Here is an 18,521-nt window from a genome sequence, read left to right as displayed (position 1 = left end):
GAGACTCTACTTTGTTGGGTCCTTGAGCAAGGCCCTCCATCTGAACTTGTGTGGTGCTGAGGTGTCGCCTGTTGCGTGGCTGCACTTGGGTCCTAATCTGGGATCCTGAGGTGGCCTGCTCCTAACCTCTCTCTCACATTATTTGATTAGAAACCATTTTGGTACCGATAGCTGGTATTGATATCAAAGTCAAAATTTTAGTACTGATCCAACACTAGTCTACATATTCACAGTACGTCTCCATGGGTTTTCTTCAGTTACCTCAGTCACCCAAAGACCCGTGTGTTATGTTGATTGACTTCTTTAATCTATCCCATAATAAGTCGGTGTGCCTCTGATTCTTTTCTAATTGTGACTGGTCTTGGACAGGAAGAATTTATACATATGGTATACTGGGAATGTCTAGCATGTGCTTGTCTATATATGTCATATATAGTGGGTATAGATAGATAGATAGATAGATAGATAGATAGATAGATAGATAGATAGATAGATAGATAGATAGATAGATTATTGAAAGGCACAATATATCTATCTATCATATAGCGCCTTTCACATCTATCTATCTATCTAATGTTGCCTTTCATTATATCTATTTATTATATAGTGCCTTTCTATCTATCTATCTATCTATCTATCTATCTATCTAAGATAGATAGATAGATAGAATGAAAGGCACTATATAATAAATAGATATAATGAAAGGCAACATTAGATAGATAGATAGATGTGAAAGGCGCTATATGATAGATAGATATATTGTGCCTTTCAATAATCTATCTATCTATCTATCTATCTATCTATCTATCTATCTATCTATCTATCTATCTAATAGATAGATAGATAGATCTATCTATCTATCTATCTATCTATCTATCTATCTATCTATCTATCTATCTAATAGATAGATAGATAGATCTATCTATCTATCTATCTATCTATCTATCTATCTATCTATCTATCTATCTATCTATCTATCTATCTATCTATCTAATAGATAGATAGATAGATAGATAGATAGATAGATAGATAGATAGATAGATAGATAGATAGATAGAATGAAAGGCACTATATAATAAATAGATAGAATGAAAGGCACTATATAATAAATAGAATGAAAGACAATATTAGATAGATAGATAGATAGATAGATAGATAGATAGATAGATAGATAGATAGATAGATAGATAGAATGAAAGGCACTATATGATAGATAGATAGATAGATACTTTATTGATCCTGAGGGAAATTTAAGACTTCATTGTACAGAAGATTTAATTTGAAATTCTGAAATTTGCCATTTTTGCCCATCAATCTACAGTCAATAACCCATAATGAAAAAATGGAAACATGTCTTCAGAAAGGTAGGCAAAAAAATACAAAATTCAGTAAATGGATAAAGAGCGAAATGGGCATGTAAGTGTGTGTGAGAGGCAGTGTGCCCTGTGATGCCCTGTCCCCGGTTGGGCCCTATTGGTATCAGGCTCTCAGTTCTGTACATATTTAGACCTTTCACTGTGGCACTCCTGTTTGTGCTCAGGTGCCTCCTGTTTTCTTTAGTTCCCCTTAAGATGTTTCTAGAACTTGATTATAGTCCATCTGTGGCAAATTGAATTGATTGAACCTCATTTAAAAAAGCACACATGAGCCTGTTTATAGAAGGTCACACTGCAAGTATTTGTAATCCAATGGTGGGGTGAAGCGTTGAAAGACAAAATACAGATGATTGAGCTCCTGTCGGCTTCTTCTGGCCCCATTCCTTATTTCCCCCAACAACCCCCGAGGCAACACCTTAAGCTGCCCAAAGCCAAAGTACTACAGGGGCTGCTGGGTTTCGTAGTCCATTTAAGTAGTATTAGTCCAAAGGTTTACAAATCAATTAAAAATCAGAAACTGAAACCTCTCACTCATAAAAGTGTTGAGACCCTTTGCTGTGGAACTCCAGATTGTGGTCAGACTCATCCTGCTTGCTTTAATTCTCCTTGAGGTGTGTCTGAAATTAATTGCCGTCCACCTGTGGCAAACTGGATTGATTGGACTTCGTTTAGAAAGGCACACATGTACCTGTGTATAGAAGGTCTCACAAAACCAAGTCACTGAGTATCATTGAGTGGCTCAGCCCAAAGCTTATGACCCCCAGGGTGCTTATAGCCGCCCTAACCCGATACAGTCAGGAAGGACACGAGTTTGCCACACAACACACACATTTATTCTTCCCCACAATATACAAATTAGGGCAACAATGCTTGCACAGTCCTTCTGCCTCCAGTCCTCCACACAGGCTTTGTCCTTCTTTCTCCCAACTCTGGCCCCTGAATCATGCCAGCTGGCCCCTTTTTATGGGTCACCCGGAAGGACTCCAGGTGTCCAACAGCCTTCTTCCGCCAGCACTTCCTGGTGTGGCGGAAGTGCTGCCAAAAAGGGCCCAGCAAACATCCAGGTGCCCCCTATCAGGGTTGAGCTTCCATGCTCCAAGCCAAGGGTGCTGCCCTCTATCGGTCCAGGGAAGAAGATGTCCTGAAAAAGCTCATTCCCCCGGTCCTTCCATTGTGGGGGGCATCCAGGTTGGGTAACCACAACATAGAATTTTTTGTAGACCTCCACGATTAACTTGAGGTCTGACATAGAACTGGGCGAGGGGATTAAACCATTTGAAAAGCTTTGAGTGTTTCCAGGAGCACAGCGGCCTCAATGATGGTGAAATGGAAGAAGTTTAGGATCACCAGGACTCCTCCTAGAGTTAGCTGTCTAGACAAACGAGTAACTGGGCAAGAAGAATCAGAAGGGTGACCAAGAACCCATTAGTCACTCTTAACAGAACTTTCTGTTGAGATGGGAGAGCCTGTCAGAAGGATGACCATCTCAGCAGCATCAAGTGACAGGAGTTTGCAAAACCACACTTAAAGGACTCTGAGAGCTTGAGGACAAAGATCCTCTGGTCTGATAAGGCACAAATTGAAGTTTTTAGGGAGAATAACAAGCACCCTGTCTGGAAAAGACCAGGCACTGCTCTTCACCTGCCCAATACAATGTCTACAGTGAAGCATGGCAGTGGCAGTGCCATAGTATGGGACAGGATGACAGTCCAGAATTGAGGTGAGTATAAATGAAGCCAAAAATTAAGAGGTGCTTGAAGAAAATCTGCTCCCGAGTGCAGGAGACCTCAGACTGGGGTGACAGTTCATATTTCAGCGCGACTGTGGCCTGAAGCATACAGTCTGGACAACACTGGAATGGCACTGGGACAAGTCTCTGAGTGTCCTTGAGTGGCCCACCCCAAATCCCACAGCACATCTGTGGGAAGAGCTGAAGGTGGCCATTTACAGAAGCTTCCCATCCAGTTTAATGGGGCTTGAGAGGCTTTGCCAGGGAGAACAGGATAAAGTGCCCTAATCCAGGTGGGCAAAGCTTGTTTAGAGAGGGAACTGCTGCCAAGGAGGCTTCTTTAGAGTGATGTAATAAGGGTCTGAATATTTCTATGAAGAACAGGTTCTGATTTTTGATTTTTAATAAATTTGCAGACCGTTAAAAAGAAAGTGTTTTAATTATGTCATTATAGGTTACTGAGTGTAGATTGAGGGACAAAAATGGCAAATGTCTCCATTTCAAATTAAATCAACAACGCAGTATTAGAAAGTGAAGGGATCTGAAGACATTCTGAGTCCACCATAAATACAGCATACTAGGCCTCCACACATCAGTGCCCTCCACAAGAGCTTGAGTTTCTCCTTCACCCCCTCACAACTCTTTTCACCGTCCTGCTGCTGATTTTGTGTCTGCGCCCACTGGCTGTGGCGTCTTTCAGCAGAGCTCTCCTGATCACTCTAATCTCAGAGTACACATCAGTTGTCCACGGTCATTTCTGTACATTCCCAAGGTTGTAAATCTTCCTCATTCTGGTGTTGCTTTTGATCCATTTCCATGGGATATCCTGCAGTGACCTTAACTTCCAACCGGTGGACACGTCAGAAATCTCCTCAAATGTTTTGGTTTAGGGACGTGCGGAATGGACCATCGCAGGTGCCTGTTGTAAATGTAAAGCTTGCGACTTTTATGAAAATGTTGTATCTGTCTTTCTCTCTGTCTGTCTGTGTGTAATTTACATAGTGCATTTAATATTTAAATAATATATACAACAATGCCTTTCATATCTATCTATCTATCTATCTATCTATCTATCTATCTATCTATCTATCTATCTATCTATCTATCTATCTATCTATCTATCTATTATATAGTTCCTTTCATATCTATCTATCCTGCCTACTATACTAAGATTAAAGTCTATCTATCTATCTATCTATCTATCTATCTATCTATCTATCTATCTATCTATCTATCTATCTATCTATCTATCTATCTATCTATCTATCTATCTATCTATATTACTGTATATAGTGCCTTTTGTATATAGCTATATATTTATTATATAGTGACTTTCCTATCTATCTATCTATCTATCTATCTATCTATCTATCTATCTATCTATCTATCTATCTATCTATCTATCTATCTATCTATATTACTGTATATAGTGCCTTTTGTATATAGCTATATATTTATTATATAGTGACTTTCCTATCTATCTATCTATCTATCTATCTATCTATCTATCTATCTATCTATCTATCTATCTATCTATCTATCTATCTATCTATCTATATTACTGTATATAGTGCCTTTTGTATATAGCTATATATTTATTATATAGTGACTTTCCTATCTATCTATCTATCTATCTATCTATCTATCTATCTATCTATCTATCTATCTATCTATCTAGATTACTGTATATAGTGCCTTTTGTATTTAGCTATATATTTATTATATGGTGACTTTCCTATCTATCTATCTGTATTCAGGAGGAACAGTGTGGTTTTCGTCCTGGTTGTGGAACAGTGGACCAGCTCTACACCCTTAGCAGGATCCTGGAGGGTGCATGGGAGTTTGCCCAAACAGTCTACATGTGTTTTGTGGACTTGGAAAAGGCGTTCGACCGTGTCCCTCGGGGAATCTTATGGGGGGTGCTCCGGGAGTATGGGGTACCGGACCCCCTGATAAGGACTGTTTGGTCCCTGTACAACCTGTGTCAGAGCTTGGTCCACATTGTCGGCAGTAAGTCGAACCCGTTTCCAGTGAGAGTTGGACTCCACCAGGGCTGCCCTTTGTCACCGATTCTGTTCATAACTTTTATGGACAGAATTTCTAGGCGCAGCCAGGGTGTTGAGAGAGTCCGGTTTGGTGGACTCAGGATTGAGTCACTGCTTTTTGTAGATGATGTTGTCCTGTTTGCTTCATCAGGCCGTGATCTTCAGCTCTCTCTGGATCGGGCTCGGGCATCTGATCATGACGCCTCCTGGACGCCTTCCTGGTGAGGTGTTCCAGGCACGTCTAACCGGGAGGAGGCCCTGGAGAAGACCCAGGACACGCTGGAGGGACTATGTCTCTCGGCTGGCCTGGGAACGTCTCAGGATTCTCCCGGAAGAGCTAGAAGAAGTGGCCATGGAGAGGGAAGTCTGGGCATCTCTGCTTAAGCTGCTGCCCCCGTGACCCGACCTCGGATAAGTGGAAGAGGATGGATGGATGGATGGATGAATATATATTTATTATATAGTGACTTATCTATCTATCTATCTATCTATCTATCTATCTATCTATCTATCTATCTATCTATCTATCTGTCTGTCTGTCTGTCTGTCTGTCTGTCTGTCTGTCTGTCTGTCTGTCTGTCTGTCTGTCTGTCTGTCTGTCTGTCTGTCTGTCTATCTATCTATCTACATAGTGATTACATCTTGCCTGAAGAAGGGGCCTGAGTTGCCTCGAAAGCTTGCATATTGTATTCTTTTTAGTTAGCCAATAAAAGGTGTCATTTTGCTTGGCTGTTCTCAACATTCATAATGGCTAACACGGTACAACACCCTAGTACTACAGTGTCATCAGAAAGTACTCAGACTCCTTTATTTTTTCATGGTTTCCTGTGTGTCTGAAATCATTTCAGTTTGTTTCTTTTCCCTCCATATCCCGGAATGACAAAGCAAACACAGGATTTTAGGAATTCTTGCTAATTTATTAAATGTGAAAGCTGAAATGCCCCATTGACCCCACAATTCAGACCCTTTGCTCTGACCCTTGACATTTGCCTCAGATCCTGTACCTCCAATTCTGTTGATCATCAGTGAGATGTTTGGATGCCACATGTAGTCAGTTGAATTGATGGGACTGAAAGGCACCCACCCGTCTCTAGAAGGTTCCACAGTTCACCCACTTGTCTGTAGAAGGTTCCAACAGAATTGCCTGCAGAGCTTAGGGACAGGTTGGTGTCGAGGTGCAGATCAGGGGAATGCTACAAAAAATGTCTGCAACATTGAAGTTTCCCAAGAGTGCAGTGGCCTCCTCAATTCTCCCCAACCGTAACTCTTACTGGAGCTGGTCTTCTGGCCAAACTGAGCATTAGGCGGAGAAGGGCCAATCTATCTAAAGAACATCAAATCTTGACATGTCCACACATTTCATGGGGTGTTCTTACTTTTTCACATGATTGTAATCAAACTAAGAGGCCATGTTAATAGGCTTTTCAGCTTCTGGTCTTATACTTTGCCTTCCTCTAATTGTTGTTTTTTTTTGATATTTTTCAGATTTTTGGCCTCCTGGTATGGATGCTGGTGGCTGGGACGGAGTATTTCCGAGTTCCAGCTTTTGGATGGGTGATGTTCATCGCTGTATTTTATTGGATCCTGACTGTGTTCTTTTTAATTCTGTACCTGACAATGGCCTACACAAAGATCACCCAAGTCCCATGGACTACTGTGGTAAGACCATTTCTTTAAACTCCCCCATTTTCATCTTATTGTCCTTCTAATCTCACAGTTCTGTGACCAAAAACTCGTGTGCTCTGTGCTTCCTTCAGCCTGTTTTGAGTCATGACAAACACACGGCTTCCTGTCCAAGAGGATGCAATCATCGAGCGGAAGGACTAAAAGAGTAAACAATGGGCTGGTGTCGCTGCAAGTCAAGCATTGGTATCATTCACAGGGTCAGCTCGACCAGTTCACCAGTGCTTTTGGTGGGTTGACTGAAGAAAGCCATTATTATGATACGCTGCACACCAAAAGGAAAAATAGGCCTCAAAATTTCCAAAACCCAGAGCAGCACTCCGCTCAGGCAGCCTGACTTTAAACTCAAGTGGCAGGCTTCTAGGCCTAAGTAGGCCCCAAAAATGGTGAAACAGGCTTTTAAAGTTCAAAATGCCCTGAAAGTCCCAAATTCTCTTAGGGTGCTTCTCAAAAAGAGAGAAACCGTGAAAACTCGGTGTCCTCCCTCGGCAGGAAAACAGATAACTAATTTTGTGAGTAAACTGGGAGAATCGGGCAAATGGGAAAAGCAAAAGAAAATTAAAAAAAACGAAGCAACCAAAACAACGCTCAGCAGGCTCCTATCAATTAAGGAAAATCCACTGCATCCACTAAACAGTGTCATCTCTAGACAGAGGAGCAGCTTCAGCGACAGACTGCTGTCACCGTCCTTTCTTATCTATCTATCTATCTATCTATCTATCTATCTATCTATCTATCTATCTATCTATCTATCTATCTATCTATCTATCTATCTATCTATCTATCTATCTATCTATCTATCTATCTGTCTATCTATCACAGACAAGAGGCAAAAATCAAGGTAACATAATAGGTGAACCCTGCTGGGGGCCGTGGCCACCTCCAAGGGGCGCATGGCAAATGGCTGAGCCCTCCTCTGCAGGGAAGTGCAGCCGGAAGGATATTGTGGAACACCTGGGGCACTTTGGGGTTCTCTGTTAAAGGGGGCCACTTCCCTCCATTCAGAGAGCCAGAGTCGGGAGGAAGAGGGACGAACCTTGCCAGTATGGCCTTTGGTGACCTGCATAGTGCTTTAAACTGTGTTGTGCAGGTGAGAAACGAGGGGAGGCGTTTCCCACAGGAAAAAAAAAAAAAACGTGTCTGTGACAGGATTGGGTGGCCGGAGTGCCCTCTGCAGTCCACAGCGTCCCGTGCCTGATGTTCGTGTGCTCAGATCAGAGTTGGTAAACATCTTTGTCTTTGGGACTCCCAACGCCTTCAGTTCTTTACCTACGCTCAGTAATGGTGGGACAAAACAGAAAGCTGTTCACTTGGGACTTACGTTGATTTATCACCTTCAGTCGACTGTATTCGGACTTTGTACTGTCGTGTTTGTTGTTGATCTTTTTGTACTTACGGTTTTATTGGTTTTCGTGTTATCACTGTTGGGGAAATTGGGTGGGATTTGTGTACGCCGTGTTTGTCTTTTTCAATATACTTATATATATATATATTGTAAGAAAAGCCACAAAGAGCCATATCAAGGTTTGGGGCAGCCACCCATTTAATTGATTTCCTGGCTGCAAATTGAAGTACTGATAGCACTGCTGTGCACAAAACCGAGTCCAAAACAGAACTGAGGGAAATAGGGAAAAGGTGGAGGCTTTTAAAGGGGAAGACAGGAAGTGAGATCAAAGGGGTCGGGCTCATGAAGGTCTTCAGCCATAGGCTCGAGCCTGGACGTGACATCACAGGGGCCGGAGCCGGCAAGGTCTCCTTCCATAGGCTCTGTGCCGGAAGTGATGTCAAGAGGGCCAGGTGGAATCTCCCATGAATGGTCTACAGGAAAGGGAGAAAAAGAGTTGGTGCACTCTGCCACCTCCCGGTATGACTCGGAACTGCCCTTACTCAAGCCCTTTAGCTGCCTCTCATGCGCACATGTGTGACATATATAAGCTGCTCAAAAAAATTAAAGGAACACTTTGAAAACACATCAGATCTCAATGGGAAAAAAATCCTGCTGGCTATCTCTAGTGATATGGACTGAGATGGTAATGTGCTAGGAAGGAAAGGATGGCACATCGTTTGATGGAAATTAAATTAGGGTTGAATTCAAAGACACCCGAAAATCAAAGGGAAAAAATGAGGCGGCAGGCAGGCGAGTCCATTTTGACGAAATTTCATTGCAGCAACTCCAAATCGTACTCGGTAATTTGTAAAACGCCCAACAATGTCCTAATGAGACGACGGATGGTGTCCTGGGGGATCTCCTCCCAGATCTGGAGCAGAGCATCACTGAGCTCCTATACTGTATATGTATGTATATATATATATATATATATATATATATATATATATATATATATATATATATATTGTCCTGCGGTGGGTTGGCACCCTGCCCAGGATTGGTTCCTGCCTTGTGCCCTGTGTTGGCTGGGATTGGCTCCGGCAGACCCCCGTGACCCTGTGTTCGGATTCAGCGGGTTGGAAAATGGATGGATGGATATATATATATATATATATATATATATATATATATATATATATATATATATATAGCACTGAAAAAATAGTTTACTGTCAAATAATGCAAAGAGTACGCGATACGTGTTTCGCCCTAATCCTGGGCTCATCAGGCGTACACACTCACTGCACTCCCTCTCGGGAATCGAATCTCGGACGTCAGCGCTAGAGGTGAAGCCCCTAACGTTGCGCCACGGCGTTACCTGGTAGGTGACCACCCATACAGTCAGATTGTGATTCAGACTATGAATGCCGTGAATATATATATATATATATATATATATATATATATATATATATATATATATATATATATATATATATATATTGTGGAAGGTAGCCAGGACACAGACAGGCGGACACCGAAGGTTCAATCACCAACACATGTTTATTCATATTTTCTCTATTTACAGTGCACACAACCCAGTACTCCTGTACCAAGCATCCTTCAGTCCTGGCCTCTCACAATGCCTTTCTCCTCTGACCGCCTCCACTCCTCTCCTCCGAGCTCCTTCCACCCGACTCCAGCCATCGAATGGAGGGAGGCGGCCCCTTTTATCTTCACCCGGACGTGCTCCAGGTGCCTCCTGATGAACTTCTGCTGGCACTCCCTGGTGTGGCGGAAGTGCTGGCTGTGCACTTAGAAGTACTCTGGGTGCCCCTGGTCTTCATCCCCCCCCCCACCCCCAGCACTTCCAGGTGTGGCGGAAGTGCTGAGAATAGGGCTATCCAGGCATTTGGGTGCCCCCTGGCAGTGACCACAGGCCCATATAGGGTTGAACTTCCATGCTCCTTTCCCGTGGTCCCCATAGCCACCAGGGCGGTTGCCCCCTTGTGGTCCGGAGGAGGCACAATCCCTCCTCCGGTCCTGCCGGGCATCCTGGCTGGGTACCGCCCCCAGCCACTCGCCACAATAGATATATATACATATATAGGAAGGAAGTTAGGTTGGTGGGAGGGTGTGGTCTGGTACCAGAAGTAGGAGGAGCTTTAACTGGTCTTCCCTTCTGAAGGTCTAGGAAAGAAGGAGAAAAGCCATTAGTGCTGTTCATCAACCCCTGTCTCTGTAGCTTACCTTCAGCTAAGCCCTTAGACTTCCTCCCATGCACACGTGTGTAACAATATATATGTATGTATGTACAGTATACTGTACTATATATAGTATGTATATAGAGTGTATATATATGTATGTATATATATATATATATATATATATATATATATATATATATATATATATATAGTATATAGATATACTGTATATACATATATACTGTATACTGTATGTACTGTATATATAATATTCTATATATGTAATATAGTGTCTATTACCAATTCAGTTGTGCTGCTGTTTTACGTATCTCTGTGTGTAGTTTGCCGGGTTGAGGCTGGGTGTATTCCCGGGGGTCCTCAAAACAAAGTAAACAAATCGGGATGCTGGGAATCTATTGAATTCTACAACTTTCTGTAAAAAAATGTTTTCACTTCGTCATTATGAGTTATTAAGTGTAAATCGAGGAGCAAAAGTGGCAAATTTATCCATTTGGAATGAAACTGACAACATAGTAAAGTGTGCAGAAAGTGAAGGGGTCTGAAGACTTTCCAAATCTGCTGTATGTCTCGATTTTTGTTTTTGAACAGCTGTTGGTTATGTCTACCATAACTTCAAATAAATTAATGAAATGTACATAAATGTTCTCATATTGTAACTTTCCTTGTTTTTCTCTGCAGGGTTTATGCTTCAACTGTAGCGCCTTTGTGCTGTATTTCACTGCTGCGGTCGTAGAGGCCACTGCAATCAAGCACGAGTTTGCTAGAAGACATGACTTCAACAGCTGGGCTGCTTCTTCGGTACGTTATTGTGCCCTAAAGTTGAACGCCTCTTGTTCTTACTTTAGTATCAAAACTGACGAGGTGCCGAGCTGCCAGGTTGTCCAGTCTCAGTTCTGGAGGCCTTCTGCCACCACAGGCTTGACTCCAACCACATTGTTGATGTTCGCTGAACTTCATATTCATTGTGAGAATTTGGTTTTCATAAAAATGCGTTTGGTTTCCCGAGAAAAGTAAATGTGTAGTGAATTCCTCTTAATTGCCCTACGAAGACCCCGACACGCACACAAGAACCTCCTGCCCTTTGTAAGAGTCGAATTCGAATTGTTTCAGAAATGGACAGAAGCTTAGCCCTAATTTGATCCCCTTTGATGATGGTGTCCTTTATAAACAGAATAAATGAACCCAATTAAACAAACAGTGCATTGATAGACAGACAGACAGACAGACAGACAGACAGACAGACAGACAGACAGACAGACAGACAGACAGACAGACAGACAGACAGATAGATAGATAGATAGATAGATAGATAGATAGATAGATAGATAGATAGATAGATAGATAGAGAGATACTTTATTAATCCCAGGGGGAAATTCACATACTCCAGCAGCAAAAAATATTAAATTAAAGAGTAATAAAAAATGCAGTTAAAAAACAGACAATAACTTGAATAATGTTCAACGTTTACCCCCTTTCTGCTCCCTACAAAAGTCAATGTCCATAAGACCAAAGCACAGTCCTTTTCCTTTCTTTTCTTTGTCTCTTTTCTCCGCCTCCACTCCTCTCCCAGCAAGCTTCGTCCACCTCCTCTTGACTCTGGCTCCCCGAATGGAGCAAGGTGGTCCCGGGAGTGCTCCAGGTGGCTCACCAGTGTTACCTGGAATCACTCCCAGGTGTGGTGGAAGACCACTGTAGGGCTCTTCAGCTCCCCCTGGCAGCCTGCACAGAACCCAACAGGGATGTAGCAAACTCCAACTCCCAGCATGCCCTGCAGGAGTCTGTGGTGCCATAGCTGCCCAGAAGGGTTGCCTTCCAGCGTCAAAGGGGAGGTAGTGCCTTGCAGATGCTCTCTCCCCCAGTCCTTCCATCCAGCTGGCGTCCCGGCCAGGTAATGGCTGAGGCCGCCCATCACAGTATATATTAGAAAAATCCAAATGGAATTATGTACATATCGCCCCTTTAGAAGATCATACATGAAATAAAACTGAACAAGTAAACAAATACTGATTTATATGATCATACCAGTGAACCACCCCCTTAATAATGAAACTGCAGAAAAACATCAAAGTAGAAAAGGAATAGGATAAAAAAATATGCCTACTTGGAGACAGCACAGGAATATAAACAGAACTCACATGCATATATATATATATATATATATATATATATATATATATATATATATATATATATATACAGTACATAATGGATGGCTGGATGGATGGATATATACACTAGGGGGCTTTGCTCACGTCTCAACCCAAAATTTTTTCATATATATATATATATATATATATATAAAATGATGGTTGGCCGGAACTCCCTGTAGCGGAGAGACTGTGTTCTGAGCATTACTTTCCCCAGGACACTAGAGGGCAGCCGCCCTTATTTGCTGTACAGCCACGGGTTTGGAGGTTGGAAGCTCCACCCTGCTGGGGCCCGTGGCCACCACCAGAGGGCGCTTGGACTTGGTTGGAGCCCTGTGTTTCAGCACTTCTGCCACACCCACAAGTGCTTCTGGAAGACGGTCAACGAGCACCTGGGGCACTTCAGGGTGCCTTATAAAAGGAGTCAGTAGCCACTACTGCAGGGGCCAGAGTCAGGTGGAAGAGGACGAAGGTTGCAGAGGAGGAGTGGTGGCATGTAAAGGAGGAAGGAAGAAACGAACCTGGGGTTCTGTAGTGAAAAGCTGTGCTGTAAGGGTGGGGAGCAGGGCGAAGCTGCTCCTACATCAAAAAGAAAAGAAAGGTTGCACCTGCACTTGTGTCCGTGCCTGTGTGTGTGTCGGGTAGGCTGGCTGGTACGCCCCCTGGTGGGCCACAATATAGGGACTGGGGTATGTGTGTGGGGCGTATGTTTGACTTACTGCATATATGGATATAGCCACACTGCTTTTCATTTCTTCTAGAATGAGTGTGAGCTGACTGGAGCACAGCCACATAAATCTGAGCCACTAATAGTATTACTCAGGAGCAAGGACTACAGTTTTATAATCGTAGTAAAGTGTTTCATTACAACAAACATCTGTCCATAAATTTTACTGTATATTACTGAGCACACAATGTGAATAATTAATTAAAATAAAAACATTCAAATTATATTACTTATATATATAAATATATATATACAGTACTTATATATAGATATATATAAATAAAAATATTACATTTTATATTATATATTATTTTATTATATATATTATAAAAAGATATTACTGAGAACACAATGTGAATATTTATATTAAAATAAAAAAATGAAAATTATATTACTATTATATATATATATACAGTACATATATAATATATAAATAAAAATATTAAATTTTATATTATTATATATTATGATATATATATATATATATTATAAAATAATATTACTGAGTACACAATGTGAATACTTAAATTAAAATGAAATTAAAATTATATTACTATTTTATATATACTGTGTATATATATATATATATATATATATTAAAAAATATATATTATTATATTATATATTATAAAATGATATTACTGAGCACACAATGTTAATACTTAAAGTAATATTAAAATTTTATTACTACTACAGCTCCAGCAGTCCCCTGTGACCCTGTAGTTAGGATATAGCGGGTTGGATAATGGATGGATGGATATTACTACTACTGTACATATATATATATATACAGTGATCCCTCGCTATATCGCACTTCGCCTTTCGCGGCTTCACTCCATCGCGGATTTTATATGTAAGCATATTTAAATATATATCGCGGATTTTTCGCTGCTTCGCGGGTTTCTGCGGACAATGGGTCTTTTAATTTCTGGTACATGCTTCCTCAGTTGGTTTGCCCAGTTGATTTCATACAAGGGACGCTATTGGCAGATGGCTGAGAAGCTACCCAACTTACTTTCTCTCTCTCTCTCTCTCTCTCTTGCGCTGACGTAGGGGGGTGTGAGCAGGGGGGCTGTTCGCACACCTAGACGATAGGGACGTTGCTACCTTCTGTGTGCAGCTGCTTCCTGAAGGACATGCTGCACGGTGCTTTGCATACTTAAAAGCTCAAAGGGCATGTATTGATTTTTGACTTTGTTTTACTCTGGCTCTCTCTCTCTCTCTCTCTATTTCTCTGCTCCTGACGGAGGGGGTGTGAGCTGCCGCCTTCAACAGCTTTGTGCCGCGGTGCTTCGCATACTTAAAAGCAAACAGCCCTATTGATTTGTTTGCTTTCCTCTGTCTTTCTGACAGACTCTGCTCCTGACGCGCACTCCTTTGAAGAGGAAAATATGTTTGCATTCTTTTAATTGTGAGACGGAACTGTCATCTCTGTCTTGTCATGGAGCACAGTTTAAACTTTTGAAAAAGAGACAAATGTTTGTTTGCAGTGTTTGAATAACGTTCCTGTCTCTCTACAACCTCCTGTGTTTCTGCGAAAATCTGTGACCAAAGCATGACAATATAAAAATAACCATATAAACATATGGTTTCTACTTCGCGGATTTTCTTATTTCGCGGGTGGCTCTGGAACGCAACCCCTGCGATGGAGGAGGGATTACTGTATATATATATATATATATATATATATATATATCCATCCATTGTCTAACCCGCTGAATCCAAACACAGGGTCACGGGGGTCTGCTGGAGCCAATCCCAGCCAACACAGGGCACAAGGCAGGAACCAATCCTGGGCAGGGTGCCAACCCACCGCAGGACACAACCCCCCACACACCAAGTACACACTAGGGCCAATTTAGAATTGCCAATTCACCTAACCTGCATGTCTATATATATATATATATATATAAATAAAAAAAATATATATTATATTATTATATATTATATATATTATAAAATGATATTAGTGAGCACACAATGTGAATGCTTAAATTAAAGTAATATTAAAGTTATATTAATATTATATATATATATATATATATATATATATAATATATATATATACACAGTACACACATATATACCGTATATATATATATATATATGTAAATATTATTAAATTTTATATTATATATTATTATACTATATATATTATAAAATTAAATTACTGAGTACACAATGTGAATACTTAAAATAAAATTAAAATTATATATATTATTATATTATATATTATTATATTACATATATTATATAATTATTTTACTGAGCATGCAATGTGAGTATTTAAAGTAGTATTAACATTATATTACTACTACATATTTATATAAATAAAAAATATGTTATATATTATTATATTATACACTGCCTGGCCAAAAAAAAAGTCGCCACCAAAAAAAAAAAAGGTCACACACTCTAATATTTCGTTGGACCGCCTTTAGCTTTGATTACGGCACACATTCGCTGTGGCATTGTTTCGATAAGCTTCTGCAATGTCAAAAGATTTAGTTCCATCCAGTGTTGCATTAATTTTTCACCAAGATCTTGCATGATGGGTGCATCACTTCATCTGCCTCTCTTCTTACCCTGATGCGCCCATCACTCTGGAACAGGACAAATCTGGACTCATCAGACCACATGACCTTCTTCCATTGCTCCAGAGTCCAATCTTTATGCTCCCTAGCAAAATGAAGCCTTTTTTTCCGGTTTGCCTCACTGATTAGTGGTTTTCTTACGGCTACACAGCTGTTCAGTCCCAGTCCCTTGAGTTCCCTTCACATTGTGCGTGTGGAAATGCTCTCACTTTCACTATTAAACATAGACCTGAGTTCTACTGTTGTTTTTCTTCGATTTGATTTCACCAAACGTTTAAGTGATCGCCGATCACGATCATTCAGGATTTTTTTCCGGCCACATTTCTTCCTCGAAGACGATGGGTCCCCACTATCCTTCCAGTTTTTAATAATGCGTTGGACAGTTCTTAACCCAATTTTAGTAGTTTCTGCAATCTCCTTAGATGTTTTCTCTGCTTGATGCATGCCAATGATCTGACCCTTCTCAAACAGACTAACATCTTTTCCACGACCATGAGATGTGTCTTTCGACACGGTTGTTTAAGAAATGAGAAGCAACTCATTGCACCAGTTGGGGTTAAATAACTTGTTGCCAGCTGAAAGATAATCGCCCATGCAGTAATTATCCAATAGGAGGCTCGTACCTATTTGCTTAGTTAAATCCAGGTGGCGACTTTTTTTTTGGCCAGGCAGTGTATAATAAAATTATATTACTGAGCACATAATGTGAATACCTAAATTAATATTAAATTAAATTATTAAAATTAAAAAAAAAATGTCAAGGCACCACCTGAAGCTCTGAGCGCATTGTGTGACTTTGCTCAGATCTCCAAGGAGACCCTCATGAGAATCCCAGGTTTTTTTTTTTCCCTCAGTAGAAATATCTGAGAAGCAGGAGACACACGACAATGTCTCCATTTTTATTTCTTTCTGATCTTGTTGTTGTCAGTATAACGATATTAAGGAGATCTCTTTTTTGAATTTTCATTTCTCTGCTCCATGTTCAGTGTGGGAGTCACGATGATACCAAACAGCAGACTGACGACTATTTCCAATTTTAATCGGCTGAATGCGCGATTGGAGACGTGTGTGTGTGATACGAATTCAAGAAAACAGCAAGTTTTTAGAAATCCAGTTATTTAAGATCATTTCAAGGGGTCCCAACAAATGTGTGCAGCCATTTTAGAAGATCATTGCAGAAGAATTAACAGTTGAAGTCTTGTCACACTCGCTTTTCTTTACTCGATGACGTCTCAAAGGCATGCAGGCAGACAGGGGCCAATGGCTTTTCGGGAGGTGTGCAGCACTTTCTCAAGGAGCTGTAAGGGGACCACAACTTTATGTAAGCTCAGATGATGCGTTCGATCATTCAAAGTACCGTTCTTGAATCTGAGAAGTGGACCCTGTGCTAGTGGGAGTTTGCTAAGTTGAAGATGATGATGATGATGATGATAATGATGGTGATGATGCCATGACTTAGGGTTTTATTAAGGTCACCACCCCTCTTGAGAATTGTAAAAGGTGACTACAAGAGAATGGCAGCAGGAATGACATCCAGAGGTCAAAATGTCTTCTCAAAGACCCTCTTTGAGGTGGGTAACCAGCCAACCTAATAGAACCCAGAAAATTGCTGTTAATCTGGCAAAAGGAGTGTGGGATGGCAGACGAGATTCCTGACTAGCTTGGTGTTGCTGTTTTTGTTTTTATTTCAGATTTCTCTAAACTGTAGATATTTGCTCAGCTCAACTTTTCATTTTTTTCTTCTTCTTCTTTTTTTCCAGTTCTTTGCCTTTGTGGTCACATTCTGCTATGCGGGAAACGCCTTCTTCAGCTTCAGATCTTGGCGGGCAAGAGATCAAGGACCTTGATGGCATGAGGACCAATCTGGGGACCTTAGTTTTTCTTTCTAAGTCATATGAAGAGTTGACCAAAATTTTTAATAAAGAAGTACGTCAAGAATCGGTTAATTTTAGAAAGGAGCAGAGCTTTGGATTACTAGTAACGTTAAAAAATCGATACACATGTGGTAGTAAGGCAGTTCTTCTTATTAATACGCACCTTGTGCTTTTCAATGGCTTGAAGGGCTTAAAGGACACGAGCAGATGAAGCCTTAAGTGACCTGATGAGTTGAGAACAAGCTTCACTGGACTCTGGCAGAGAGCGTCAAGTAGCGCACGATTACCAGCACTGGCGCAAATAAACTCGATGAAGGAACTGGAGAGGCTTCCAAAAACGATTAAGTGAGAATATGGAGTTGTATCCTACTAGAAGACTGCGTTGAGCACACCACAAATTCTGTTCCTTTATTGAGGCTGATTTATACTCCTGCACAGGGCCTACACCGTCGGTATGCCATCTCCCGTCTGATAAACGCCCCCTCAAAAGTGTTACTCCGCAAGCCCCACACAGACCCCTATAGCTCTGATTGGCCAGTTTGGTAACTATGTACAGTACAGTCAGGTCCATAAGTGTCTGGACAGTCACACAATTTTTAGAATGTTGACTCTGAATGCCACCACAATGAATTTGAAATGAAGCAATCAAGATGTGATTGAAGGGGTTTAACAAGAATAGGAATGACAGCCACTTTTATGCATGGGCTCCCTATTTTCAGACTATCACAATCATAACTATAACAATCAGTTTCAATCTTCTTCATCTTTCGGTTGCTCCCGTTAAGGG

At 40.9% G+C, this 18,521-nt stretch overlaps 1 protein-coding gene across 1 annotated transcript in view; it reads left to right on the top strand.

Moving 5' to 3' along the window:
* Positions 1 to 18,202, top strand: part of cmtm8b (CKLF-like MARVEL transmembrane domain containing 8b) — a 28,626-nt gene extending 10,424 nt beyond the window's left edge. Inside the window, exons 2-4 of the mRNA XM_028817643.2 lie at positions 6,636 to 6,809; positions 11,070 to 11,189; positions 17,621 to 18,202. Coding sequence (XP_028673476.1) covers positions 6,636 to 6,809; positions 11,070 to 11,189; positions 17,621 to 17,707 — 381 coding nt within the window. The 3' untranslated portion in view covers positions 17,708 to 18,202. The remainder of the gene's footprint in view (positions 1 to 6,635; positions 6,810 to 11,069; positions 11,190 to 17,620) is intronic.
* Positions 18,203 to 18,521: the final 319 nt, after the last annotated feature.

The sequence above is a fragment of the Erpetoichthys calabaricus genome, chromosome 13, assembly GCF_900747795.2.
Source record: "Erpetoichthys calabaricus chromosome 13, fErpCal1.3, whole genome shotgun sequence".
Taxonomy (NCBI): Eukaryota; Metazoa; Chordata; class Cladistia; order Polypteriformes; family Polypteridae; genus Erpetoichthys; species Erpetoichthys calabaricus.
Note: the sequence above shows the minus strand (reverse complement) of the source record. Positions and strands in the feature narration are given on the sequence as shown.